Source organism: Morone saxatilis, unplaced genomic scaffold (genome assembly GCF_004916995.1).
Source record: "Morone saxatilis isolate NCDOM2014 unplaced genomic scaffold, NCSU_SB_2.0 Contig24, whole genome shotgun sequence".
NCBI classification, from domain to species: Eukaryota; Metazoa; Chordata; class Actinopteri; family Moronidae; genus Morone; species Morone saxatilis.
This window is the reverse complement of record NW_023339807.1, coordinates 9058029-9071082: the sequence shown is the minus strand read 5'-3', so window position 1 is coordinate 9071082 and position 13054 is coordinate 9058029. Positions and strand designations below refer to the sequence as shown.

General features: G+C 38.3%; 1 protein-coding gene across 1 annotated transcript in view; it reads left to right on the top strand.

Annotated features, from left to right (window-relative positions):
* The window catches only part of ddc (dopa decarboxylase), a 16362-nt gene extending 3597 nt beyond the window's left edge, over positions 1–12765 (top strand). The window contains exons 5-14 of the mRNA XM_035671669.1: positions 3009–3143; positions 3826–3969; positions 4450–4516; positions 4779–4873; positions 6399–6466; positions 7212–7288; positions 8267–8286; positions 8396–8494; positions 10613–10714; positions 11221–12765. Coding sequence (XP_035527562.1) covers positions 3009–3143; positions 3826–3969; positions 4450–4516; positions 4779–4873; positions 6399–6466; positions 7212–7288; positions 8267–8286; positions 8396–8494; positions 10613–10714; positions 11221–11421 — 1008 coding nt within the window. The 3' untranslated portion in view covers positions 11422–12765. The remainder of the gene's footprint in view (positions 1–3008; positions 3144–3825; positions 3970–4449; positions 4517–4778; positions 4874–6398; positions 6467–7211; positions 7289–8266; positions 8287–8395; positions 8495–10612; positions 10715–11220) is intronic.
* Positions 12766–13054: the final 289 nt, after the last annotated feature.

Below are 13054 nucleotides of genomic sequence, written 5' to 3'. Positions count from 1 at the left end.
CTCGTCTGTTGGATCCGACCACACTGGCCAGCCTTCACTCCCCACATGCATCAGTTAGCCTTGGATGCCCATGACCCTGTTGCTGGTTCACCACTTTTCCTTCCTTGGACCACTTTTGATAGGTACTGACCACTGCAGACCAGGAACAATTCACAAGAGCTGCAGGTTTGGAGATCCTCTGACCCAGTCGTCTACCAATCACAATTCGGCCCTTGTCAAAGTCGCTCAAATCCTCACGTTGCCCATTTGTCCTGCTTCCAACACATCAACTTAAGGACAAATTGCTACCTAATATATCCCACCCACTGACAGGGACCATGATAACCAGATTATCAGTGTTATTCATTTCAGCTGTCAGTGGTCATAATGTTATGGCTGATCAGCATAAGTTAGCGCATTCCTAATGGAGGGCCAAGCCCAGATAAATGGGGAGAGTTGTGTCAGGCATTAAAAGCATATATCAAAACACTTCTAAAGAAGATAAACCTATGGTGAGCAACCTGAAAAGAAAAACAAAAAACAAAACAGGTTAAAATTGAACCCAGTAATGGTTAATTTCATTCACTATGTTGGGTCAAATGAACAAACATTCTGGTTTAAATGGTAACCCATCACTTGATTCAAACCAACCAGCCCTGTCCAAGAGTTAATTTTTTACTGACTTATTCCTGTATTTATGCCTGTGTACTCCCTGCACAAATACATTCTGAGGCAGTCCAAGGAGTCAAACCATTTTCTGCTCACATTTATACTCTTCCGGCTTTAATTGTCTCATGGCTTTTTGTAGTATTTGTACTAACAGAATTTTTGTAGTTTACTTGCCAGTTTGACTTTCATAAAAACAAAGGTCTTTATACTGCCTCTAAACCCATATTCATCAACAATTTGTCTACTATTGATTTGTCGTCTCTTTCTCTCCCTGGTTTACACCGGCTGAAAATTGACAGGAAATTGCCTTTTAATATGTCATCCACTGGCAGACAGAAATGATGGTGCTGGGATTGTTTCGTGTGGCAAAAGGCTAAGCATTAGTTTAGAGTTCCATTGACAGAAACACAGAGGATGCTCTCTGTATGTGTGTGTGTGTGTTGTTTGGGTGTGTGTGTGTGTGTGTGTGTGTGTGTGTGTGTCATAGGATTGTGAGTAGTGGAGCATGAGAGTGCACTCTGATGACAGATCCATATTTCATGCCTCTTTTATTGTGACCACCTGAGTGCAAGCGTGTGTGTGTGTGTGTGTGTGTGTGTGTGTGTGTGTGCATGCTCATGTTATTGTTTCTGTCATGCCACTCTCCTTCCTTTTTAAGTGCAGCTTACCAGCTCACTATGGCAACGAATAGGGCTCTTCTCTCTGCAGAAGGGCTAATGAGTGTTGTGACAGCACATTGCCAGTCTATTATTATAAACCTTATGCAGGGGAAATGGGATAGTTTCAAAAAGACCCTCTGGTGACCTTAGATGTCCCTTTTTACCCCAGTTTGAGTCAATAGACAATAGATAGAACAAGACAGGTTGCCTATGATTGAAATGCATTACAAATGACAAAATATTACAGTCTAATTGACTAAAGCATCAGAGAAAAACTGATAGTGTGTGATCATTCCACGGTTTCTTTTAGGTAAAGTTGTCAAATCACAAACTTGCAGTTTTCCTTCTAATGAATGCATCATCTTTAGTAGTGACACATCACTTCTTATCCTTGAAAGCAGCTTCTCTTTTCAGCTGGTAAAGTATATATATAAGTATTATAGTACAATGCCTGCTCAGTTACATTTGAAACCGAACAGGCTATATTTCACTATCACTGGTGGGTAGGAGGATGGGTGAGCACTCTTAGACTTTTACATCTCAGGGTGGTGCTCTGTAAGCAGGGAAAGGACAGGAAGTACACTCTGGTAAGTTTGGGATACGTGATTTGATGGATAGGTTGACTGATTGATCCATTCTGTGGGTCCTTAATCTCTTAAAAGTCAAGCTTAATTTTATTCTGCCTTTGCATTTGTTTTGATACAATTGACACAGCAGCCTACTTGAGTGATTTGCGCTTATTGATTGAATAATTTGAACATTTCATTGACTTTTTTGTGGTAATGCCCCCAGATGGCTCAGAGGCCATGCTCCACTTCATTATGTGGCCTCATACAATTCTCATTGTATCAGGCTGACTGGATGATGAGTCACGACACAGTTTCTAAACACAGTGATTTTCCTAATGAGGATGTGAAGGTGTCACAGTGTTCAAATCAAAGGGAATGTCCAATAGCACAAAATGCTTGACTACATTTTCAGCTCTATGTGTTTGTGTGTGTTCTCAAAAGGTTTGGGTGTTATTGTGTGCACACATCAATAGGATCACACACATTACAGGCTAGCATTAAAGTTAATTATATTGCTCATGTTTACAGTCATCTGTCAGACATCTTTCGATTAAGATCATACATGCTCACAAAATCAATATTAGGCACGTTTACATGCACATTAACATACCAATTAACTGAGTCCAGAATTGTAGATTGATATATGATTTGTTTGCCATTCCAACAACAGCAATCAGCAGCAACCACAATTATACAACCACAACTATTGATGTAGACAAGACAGATGTTTGACAAGGGCTTTTCCTTTGCTGAAAAATCAGCATGACCCCTCCCTACTGCCACTGACTGGATATATCCACAGTGGACATCGTCGTTCAGGTCATAAAGCAGCTTTTCTCGAAACATCAAATTCAACTTTCCATCAGAATTAGTTTCCCAATATATTTTAGGCAAGAAAAGGCCATGCAGTCAAGCAATCATGCTTACATTTTTATTTATGCCTAGATTAGGTTGTCCATAAGACAATTTTGAACTGCAGCAGCTCCAGCTTTACTAGCACAGAACAACGGCCCACTTTAAAAAATCAGGTCTTTCTGAAATACTGCTTTTGTACTGTATTAAAGTTCAGGTTTGCTATACAATCCACCACAGTTGAGCATTGCTTTACCTATTCCCTCTATTTCTCCAACAGGGCACAGCCAGTGAAGCAACCCTGATGTCCCTGCTCGCTGCTCGCTGTAAAGCTATCCGACGAGTCCACGCTTCCATCCCTGAAAAATCGGAGGCTGATATCCTCTCCAAACTGGTTGCATACACCTCTGAGCAAGTGAGCACAAAAAAGCAATTTCCAATCACACTTATGTACTGTTTAATGCAGAGGATTATTCTAATTTTACCCACATTTCTGACTTGATCAATGTTTTTAAAGTTAACATGTGAACATTCAGCTGTACGAAACACCTCAAAATTGCTTACAGATACATTAGCTTATTCAATAGCCAGTGTCGTAAAACAAAATACAATACATCAGTGCACTTTCTGCGAATACGTTGACTTCTGTGAATTATCTCAAGCAACAGCAGTCCATGTGAACCCAGGCCATTAAAGGTTGCCTCAATAATAGTGAAAGAGTTTTTCAGTGACTGGGTGAGACAGAGGGTCAGTCAGGCAGCAGCTATCTCTGATCAGGTTTAATACCAGGCTGACTTTGTGATTGAGTTAGGGAGACGCCTGAGGGCCACACAGACCTTTACAGGGAGAGCAGTTGTTTTTGTACTAAAGAGCACTGTTCTTTCTGGTTGTACTATCTATCTGAACCCTATTATATCAAAATGATATTAACATGGACATTATCTCACCATATGAAATCATTCTGTATCCATTAATATAAAACTAGGTGTTGAGACATGTTTATAGTTTTACTAAAAGCAGGTGGGAATTCAACCCTGTGATCTACCAACGCGTTAACACTAAGTTTCTCACAAATGTTGCATTTCTTTCGTCCTAAGGCTCATTCCTCAGTGGAGCGTGCTGCTCTGATTGGAGGAGTGATGATGAGGAAGGTTCCTACAGACAACAGCTATGCTGTCAGAGGGGACATGCTTAAGAAGATTGTGGAGGAGGACAAAGCAGCTGGACTCATCCCTTTCTATGTAAGAAAAGACAAAAAATCTATCCATCCAAATATCACAGAGCTAACACACATAGACAGACACATTCAGCAACATAAGCGACATTAGATAGTGTTAATTTTTACATTGAGTTGCACACAGCCGCCATTGGATTGCTTTGCTACACATGTAAACATTACAACCTATTCAACTGCTAACAGACACAATGATACAATTTGCTTGTGATGCTGGTGTGCACACCCTGAGGCTTCTGTTGAATGATAACATTGTTTCTGGTGAACCTAATGAATGTCTATCTGGTTAAGGACAACAATCTCCGTCTAATCTGGACCCACAGATGACTATCAGTGAGCAATATTCAAGAGGCTGCAATAGTCCAGCAGCTCTGAATCATCTGTGTATATTGAAACTGATATCCAGATCTATGTTTGTTATAGTTGTGCTTGTATATAAACAATATGTTACAGTAGCTGCAATGAATTGTATGTTTGTGTCTTTCAGTTCTGTGCGACTCTTGGCACCACTCCATCATGTGCTTTTGATCACATCACCGAGCTGGGACCCTTATGTGAGTCAACTGTTGCAGCAGCACATATTTAATCTTTTTACTTTAAAGCTGGAAAAGGGTTAAAAAGCCCTGTTGACTTTATTGCCTTTACAACAGACACTTTAATTTAAGAAAATGAAATCACTGCAATTAATAGATAAACGCAAATTTATGACTCTATGTTTAGTAATTCGTTCATCCATCATGGTTGTATACCCCAGGTTATTAAATCTGGATTGACAAAAGTAATTATTTTACTCTCTCTGTTTTTTGTCCATTCCAGGTAATGAGGAAAATATGTGGATGCATATTGATGCAGCATATGCTGGGAGTGCATTTATCTGTCCTGAGTTTAGGCCTTTGCTGAATGGCGTGGAGGTGTGTACAAATATGCAAACACTCATGTTAATACGGTGCATGAGCACTATAATATAGTATAACATATATAAACATATACATATATAACATAGTTATAATATGATGATGATATAATGATTTAGTAATACTGTTTTAGAATATTGGCAAAATGTCTATGAATTGGTCACTCCAAGAACTCTGTGAGAAAAAGGATATGGCAGATTTAATATAGTTTAAGTGTGGTCAAAAACTTGAATTGTGCATCCTCCTCGATGACAAGACAACCTATTTCTGTTCAATTGGCTGTGAAATATCTTTCATAACATCTATGAAAGGAAACACTAACCGCATACTGATTATATCCAGCTGCTTTTTTTTGCTTGAAAATGGCATAACGTTAATGTCAAGGAGGAAGCCTGCAAGAGTGAGAAATAGGCCGAACAATCTGCATTAGTGCAGGAGCATCAATCTGCCTTTTGAGGCTGCCGAGGCAGCTGTTGCTCGCCAAGCTGTGTAGAGACGCAGAGATAAGGACAGAGTAATTTCCTGAGGCAGCATTAGACCTTTATATATCACTGTTTATTAGACACTCAAGTTCAAACAATGTTGGTGGGGAGACAGAGAAAACAGGCTTGACTGCAAAAGGACCAACTGTTGTTTCATCTTTCTTTCTACTTATAGTTAGCTTTACAGTAACAAATTTTGTTCCTCTAATTTCGGAATTTTACATTTTCTAATGTTATGAGTGCAATAGGAATTTGAGAATCATGGTCTTTCTTAGAGAAACAAACTTATTTAAACCACATGCAGTAATACTTAATAGATTACATATACTGTAGTTATAATATATATGTATATGTATATATATATGTATATATATATATAAACATTATGAGATCAATGAAAATTATTGAACGAGGACATGAAGAAGGAAGCCAGTATTTTAGGATGAGAGTGCAGCCTTGCTGGAGGGTTGGTTGCTAGGATATGGGTGATGAGCGTGCAGGCAACCAGCCCCCTTTGAATCAGTCAGCATGGCAACTGTCAGCCAGGAGTCTGTCTCACATTGTCTCTCTGTGTTATTGCATTTGTGCAGTTAGAAAAAAGGATATTAAAAAGATAACCAACAGCAAAAAGATGAGAACCGATTAGGAAGGGTTTGTCTCTCTTTGAATAAAGCCTGCCAGGAAAGGGTTATTTTCCTTGCACTCTGCAAGCTGTTGGCTGGATGTTCCTCTTTTGCATTTCAAATAAATTGTGCCTGCTTTAGTCTAGATAATGCTCTCAGCGGGAGTAATAGTAAATACACATGTATTATGGTGTGTTTGCAAAAACATTTTTTTTCAAATGGTGCTAATGTTACATGAACAATATTAGAACTTTTATGACCAATTATTAAATTTCAGATTTTTAGATTTTTCCCCAAAAAATACAGCTGACATAACATGCGTTAACATAACATTGTGTTCATTTTTGTTATTTCATACCATTCCAGTCAAGCAATGTGGCTTCATTACATTTACACTTGTCTTGTTTCTCTTTTAAGTTTGCAGACTCTTTCAACTTCAACCCACACAAATGGCTTCTAGTCAACTTTGACTGCTCTGCAATGTGGTAAGTTGCCCAGTTCTGCTATAGTAGAGTACAAAACCCAGCAATACTAATACAAGCTACATTGTAGTATGTTGAGATACTGTGTGATACAAAGTCCTGTTTAACAAAAGAAGGAGATTTGTCAATGGTTTTTTTTAGCATCTGGCACCCTTTGTGTTTTCAGTTTGTCAGAATATTTACCAATTTACCTTGGAGTGACTCATGGTCCCCATAAAGTAACAATGAGCAGTTAGTGTCATCACAAAACTGATATCCATCTACACCTCAATCATTTGCACAGTAAAAATAGAAGTACGCCTTCCATCTGCCCCTTCTGTCAGCACCAACCAAACGAGACCTGCTTTGCACAAGATGGAAATGGAGGTGTTTCAAACCTCGACATGTGGTGTAGGGTAGGGGTTCTTAAACCCTTTTTCCATTACCTCTGGCTCAGTCTGTCACTACTGACACGATACCTGTTGCCATTGAAGTATCTTCCTGTTTTAGTTTTCTGGCACATATATTGAGATACACTACAGAATATGTAGACTGTACTGTCTAGTAGAGCATACTCACAATATGATATGACAGTATAGTATATTATAACATACTATAAATATGTATCAAAAGGACCATTATCATCTTTGCCAAAGAAAAAACTGTACTATATGTGTACAGTGTGTGTGTTATTCTAAAAGATTTTTTGTTGGATGATGGTCCAGTGATATTTTGTGTAAAGACTTTCTGCTTGTCAACACCTCAACAGGGTGAAGAAGAGAACAGACATTATTGGAGCCTTCAAGATGGAACCACTTTACCTGAAACACGAAAACCAGGAGTCAGGTAGAGTCATTTCACTTAGATTATTTAAATCACGTCAGTTGAACTGCACAACATAATGACAACAGTAGTATTTGTAACCTCGTTTGCTGTTCACATTGAGAGAAAGCCGGTTACTGTACTCCTTTGAGGCACATTTCCGATTAAATAGTAACTGCTGAAGCATTGCACAAAGTCTTAAAATCAACAGTTTAGTGTAGTCTGAACCACAAAAACACAGCCATGAAGGTGTATGTCTGACAACCAGACAGGAGTGTGTATGTGTGCGTGTGTGTAAATGTTAGCTTCTGTGAGCCAGCTTAAAAAAATTCTATTCTGCATGAAGTTAAGTTGATGTGCTGTATTTGTGACCTGATTTAATTAATACACCCTATTAGCATCACGCATTGTACTTAACTTTTAAAAAATCCCATAATATCCATGTCTGCTACTGCTGTGTGTGCTGGTGTACATGCTCCTAGCCTGCAGATGGGTTCAGATCAGCACTATAATTTGTCTGAAAGACAAGCAGACGGAGAGAAAGACAAACAGCTACCTCCCACCACAATGAGGCACCTTACAAAAGCTTTCGCTCATACAATCTGGAATCTTCAATCTAATTAGAGGTTATTAGCACCAGCTAAAAAGGGCCTCCATTCTGTAGAGCTGTCAGGAGCCAGTGGTCTGTTTGGACTGACGGTAGGGGTGGACACAATGACAGCAACACCTGGACAATGGAACACAGTCCAAACAGCTTTACAATTGATCCTTTTCTGAAGCAATAATGTTCAATGTCAGAAATTGTGTGTTAATTTGTCTTTCTTTATTCTTGTTTTTGTATAATATTTAATTAGGAACGAATGACGAGGCACACTGTAATTGGTTATAGAGGCATTTGGCCACACTACAGGCACACTGATACTGGAAATAGCTTAAAAGAGCTGCATTAACAATGTACACTGACATTTTTAACAGATTCCTGAACTGTTTTTCTTTCAACAGGGCTGGTCACAGATTATAGGGTAAGATTAATTATTATAATTATTATTAAGTTTATTGCAAAAAATAACCCAGGTAAACATCTAACTATAACTGTTCTCTTTCTCTGTCCCTCCTCTGTCTCCTCTGCAGCACTGGCAGATTCCACTGGGAAGAAGATTTCGCTCACTAAAGATGTGGTTTGTTTTCCGTTTGTATGGACTTAAAGGCCTGCAGGCTCATATACGCAAGGTAGGAGACCAACTGAATGCTCCACTTCACTCAGTTTTGTATATCTTTGCCCTTCAAATGTTGGTTAAAACTCTAATAGAAACTAAAAGCAAATAATTTCTGCTTTTAGATCCTTTTTTTATTCCTTACATCCCATAACCCAACATTTTCACAAAGAAATCACCTTTATTTAAAAAAATACAAAACCAGTTATATTATCTGAACACATTTAACACACAGTCCTCCAGATCCAACAAGCATAAGTTAACACAGATACAATTCAATTTATAGGAAGTTATTGATTCATGGCACTTACAGTAGTATATTTTTATTTCTCTAACCAGCAAATAATGGTATTGAGTGGTGTTTGTATACATGCAATGGTTTTAATGAAGCATTACTAGTTAAATTTATACAGCAGTATAGTGTTTTTTGTGCTAAAAGGAGTAATCAGTATTGGTTTTGTCTTTCAAGTTGAGGGAAAATGCTGAATTATTCCACAAAATTTGAGTTAGAAAACAAAAAAGGCCAACCATTTGTTATTAGCAATATCAAGGTGGTAATCCTGTTGCATTATTAACTTAATCCAAACCCTTACTTTCTTGTGGTTTCGTTATAATTGACTAAAAGATTAGCACAATACTCTCAGTGGTCATTTCCCTCTCTATGTCTCATTCCTACTCAATCCTGAGCCTGAAAAGAAAATAAATAAAAAATGACACAATCACCAATGCTTGGTCTTTATGGTAAATGGCATCCCCTTCCTCCCCCCCACACCTCACTCCACCTAATCCTCCTTACCACTAAAGTCCCTTCACTGCCCTCATCTCTGCCTCCATCAGCCTTTCCTGTCAGTCATATATGCCTGGTCTGTATCTTCTGTTTATAGCAACATTTTCCTACAGTGCTCCTCCTTATCCACCCATGCCCGTCCTTTTCCCTTCGGAGTTTCTTCTTGATGCTTCACCCCTGCATGCCTGTCTCTCTCCCTCATATTCCCCTTCCTCCCTCCAGTCTGCTCTGTCAATCAAATAAGCCTGTTTTGTGTTTACTCTCCATTTTAAATGAAGCAGAAGCAGCACTGATCCCTGCAGCCATAACCCATGACACATACTCTACTGTACATCCGTCCTCTAGATTAGATAGAACAGTTTACAGTTGACAGACAATAGGTTCCTTTTTTCTTTGTAAACGCTTAAGAATTATCCCCCATGAGCAAAAGCAGTTGTAAAATGAAGTATTTTAATGACAAATGCATGTAGAGTCCTACGTAGCATAGTGTAATTACAAAAACAGACATCAAGGTCATTACAGTATATTAGCTTGTAAATACCTCTGAGTGATGGTGAATTACAGGCTGGGAATGAGGAAATAACATTGTGGTCAAACAGTTGGTCATTTAGGCCATTGCTCAGCTTCATTAGAGAGACAGGAAAAGGAGTTGAAGTCAGTCCATATAATTGTGATTAGAGTTGGTGATGTATTCATTGGGCTCTTTGATCATAAGTGGATAAATTATGCTGTGGAAGCATGTTTGATCATACAGTGCCATTTTAAAAATGGTACCGCAAGAACATTTGCTGAGAGCAGACTTTGATACAGCTAGAGCCTCCTAGGGAGTGCTTCCCACCAAGATGTGTACTATCCCTTCTTTTAATCAAATATGTTTGATTCAGATGTGTTTACAGATGGTTACATTTAGTCCATAGTAAGGCTATGCTTCTGGGTTTGGGTAGAAAGGTACAGTCTGAACTCAAGGGGGAAAGTCTTCTGAACGATGTGACTGAGCGCACTGTGCCATGTAATGATACAGCACTGCCATCTAGTGAAAATCCTACAAATTACAGATTTTTAGTATATTTGCTTTGACTATTGGCAACATGTCATATGAAAGGCAAAAAAAATAGACATTTTTTTCCAGCAATTCTCCATTGCACTGTATTTGAACTACTATATTTATTATTTGGCATCTATATTTATTATGCCGTGTCTTTAACCCTCTGAGTAAAGATCTCTGCAGACTGATTAAAACAAATTGACATTAAGAGCAGTGCAAGTGTACTTTGATCTACATGCACTGTATATGATTGGTCAATTTTACAAATGTTTTACATTATAATCTGTGTCTTGTCATTATAGCAAGTGGACCTGGCCAAGGAGTTTGAGAGTCTGGTACGGGCAGACAAGAGGTTTGAGATCTGTGCTGAGGTCATCATGGGACTGGTCTGCTTCAGGCTCAAGGTAGCAACATCCAACATTATAGAGCTACATTAACTTGATAAATCCAGTGCGGTACTTTATAAAAAACCCTTATCCTGTTCAACCTAATTCATACCCACTGTAGATAGATCACAATAGAAATAATTAATATATAGTTAAAATATATATATATATATCTTATTGTTTTTATTGGCAATAGAAAGCTAAGGTCTGTAAGTTATACTAATAATATTGAATATGCTGTACCATAAGGTGACATACACAGGATTTTCTATATTGTACTGGTCCAATATTTCTTACACATATAACCTACCTTTCAAAGGGCTAAATAAGCATGTAAAATCCATGTGTATCTCCCTTATCAGGGTATGATTAACAATCATGCTTATTGTTAAACACAGGTGACATTGCAATTCTAAATATAGAATATAGAGCGAATATAGAACCCCCTTAGCAAACATTAGCAACAAAAACATGGTTGTTGTAAACCTAAACAAGTGTATTCCTGCCTTGTCCCCTCTGCTCAGGGCTCCAACGAGCTGAACCAGAACTTGCTGAAAAGGATCACTGAGAGCAGGGAGATCCACCTGGTGCCTTGCCAGCTCTCTGGCCGCTTTGTCCTGCGCTTTGCCATCTGTGCACGCTCTACTGAGTCACGTCACATCCAGCAAGCATGGCGGCACATCACTCAGCTGACCTTTGAGCTTTTGCAGGAGCCCAATCATTGACCAAAAGTCTAGGAAGGAGCTGTCCACTCTGATGCCTAAATGAGGACCAAAGTTAGGACAAAATTTGATTTTCATGTAGCAGATGTAAAATGTCATAAAGGGAATAAACAATGATTTCACAGCTCAATTAGCAGTCAGGTATTTCTGTCTGCAGTTATCCTGTCTAGTAAGCAGGCAATTAATAACTTATAACACAAAAACTCAAATGTCCAAAGGAAAGATACAGGTTCCAAATATTACATTTTCTATCTGCAACTTCTTCTTCCATTGACTTAGCTTTTATCTCGTAGTGTTTAATGAGCATGTTATCGTCCTTATCACAATGCACTCATCCCCATGCAGACTTGTCTTTACTGTTTATGCTGCTTATGTGTCTTCTATATGTAAAATTTGGGCTGGGGTGAATTCAAGATTTGGTTTGGTAGGTTTGGGATGAAGTTCTTGAGTTCTGCATTGAATGTATTGCACATTGTGTGTGTGACAGATTTTTTTTTAGTCCATGTGTGTCTGCTATTTTCTGTGGGTGCTCATACAGAAACATCTTTTTATGTGTATGTGTAGTGACACGCTTTAAGTGAAGGGTTAGAAATGAATGCATTGTAATAGTGTGAGGAGGATGAATTAATCACATCACTTGGGGTCCTTTACAGAGATTTACAGAGGTTAAAGAATTCTAACATTGCTCCTAGTAATCAGGATGAACCTCTTTTATAAGTGCATTAATTTATTTTTGACCTTATTAGAAAAAATAGTTGTATTTAATATAAATAATGGCAGAATTATTATTTTTTACCATAAATCTTATTAATCTGTACAGTGTCTTATGCACAGATGGCCAGTATTACCCAAAACTGTAGCAAAAGACAATCACTGATGATAGAGTTGAAAGAAATTAAAATATAAGTCAATACATTCAATATTCTCTGAGTGCACACTGTCTAACACTGATTCTGTGTGCCAATACAGTAAGGTCATTCAAGTTTACCATTATGTTTATGAGGAATCCAGAATCGTTTATATTTCCAACATATCTCTCATCGTGTATGTTTAACCTTTAGCATCAAGATTTAAGACATATTCTCATGATGAACAAATGTAGTTAAAAAAAGAATAGTGTCCTCTCTGTTGTCCACATGCACAACATGTCTTGTTGCTATGGTTTTTAGCTTGCTAATCCCTCACATTTGTCTGCCAGGAGATATGTAAATCACCAAACCTTGTTGTTAATTCATATGATTGTGTCAGTCAGCTGCTGTTGCTGATCCAGGTGTTTTCTCTTTGGCTTGGTTGTGTGCTGCATGCAATGATATAGGTTTATTTTATTAAAGTGTACTGTGGTCTGCATAGTGTTTGGATGTCATTTCTTTTAAACCTCAAGGATAACAATATATCAGGGTCACAAAGATAATATTTGATTTGTGCACAATCAGACTAGTTTAACAGCAGAAGGGTGAAGCTGAGGAACTATAGGCGACAGCAGTGGTTACCAAAGTGGGTGCCACAACACCCTGGGGTGGATTGAGAATGGGCCCAGGGTGCCTCAATATTTACCATCATTGTTCATTTGTTTCACATTTTAATACTGTTTTACTGTATATTATAGTATAGCCTGAAAGTCCTGATGTGCCTCTAC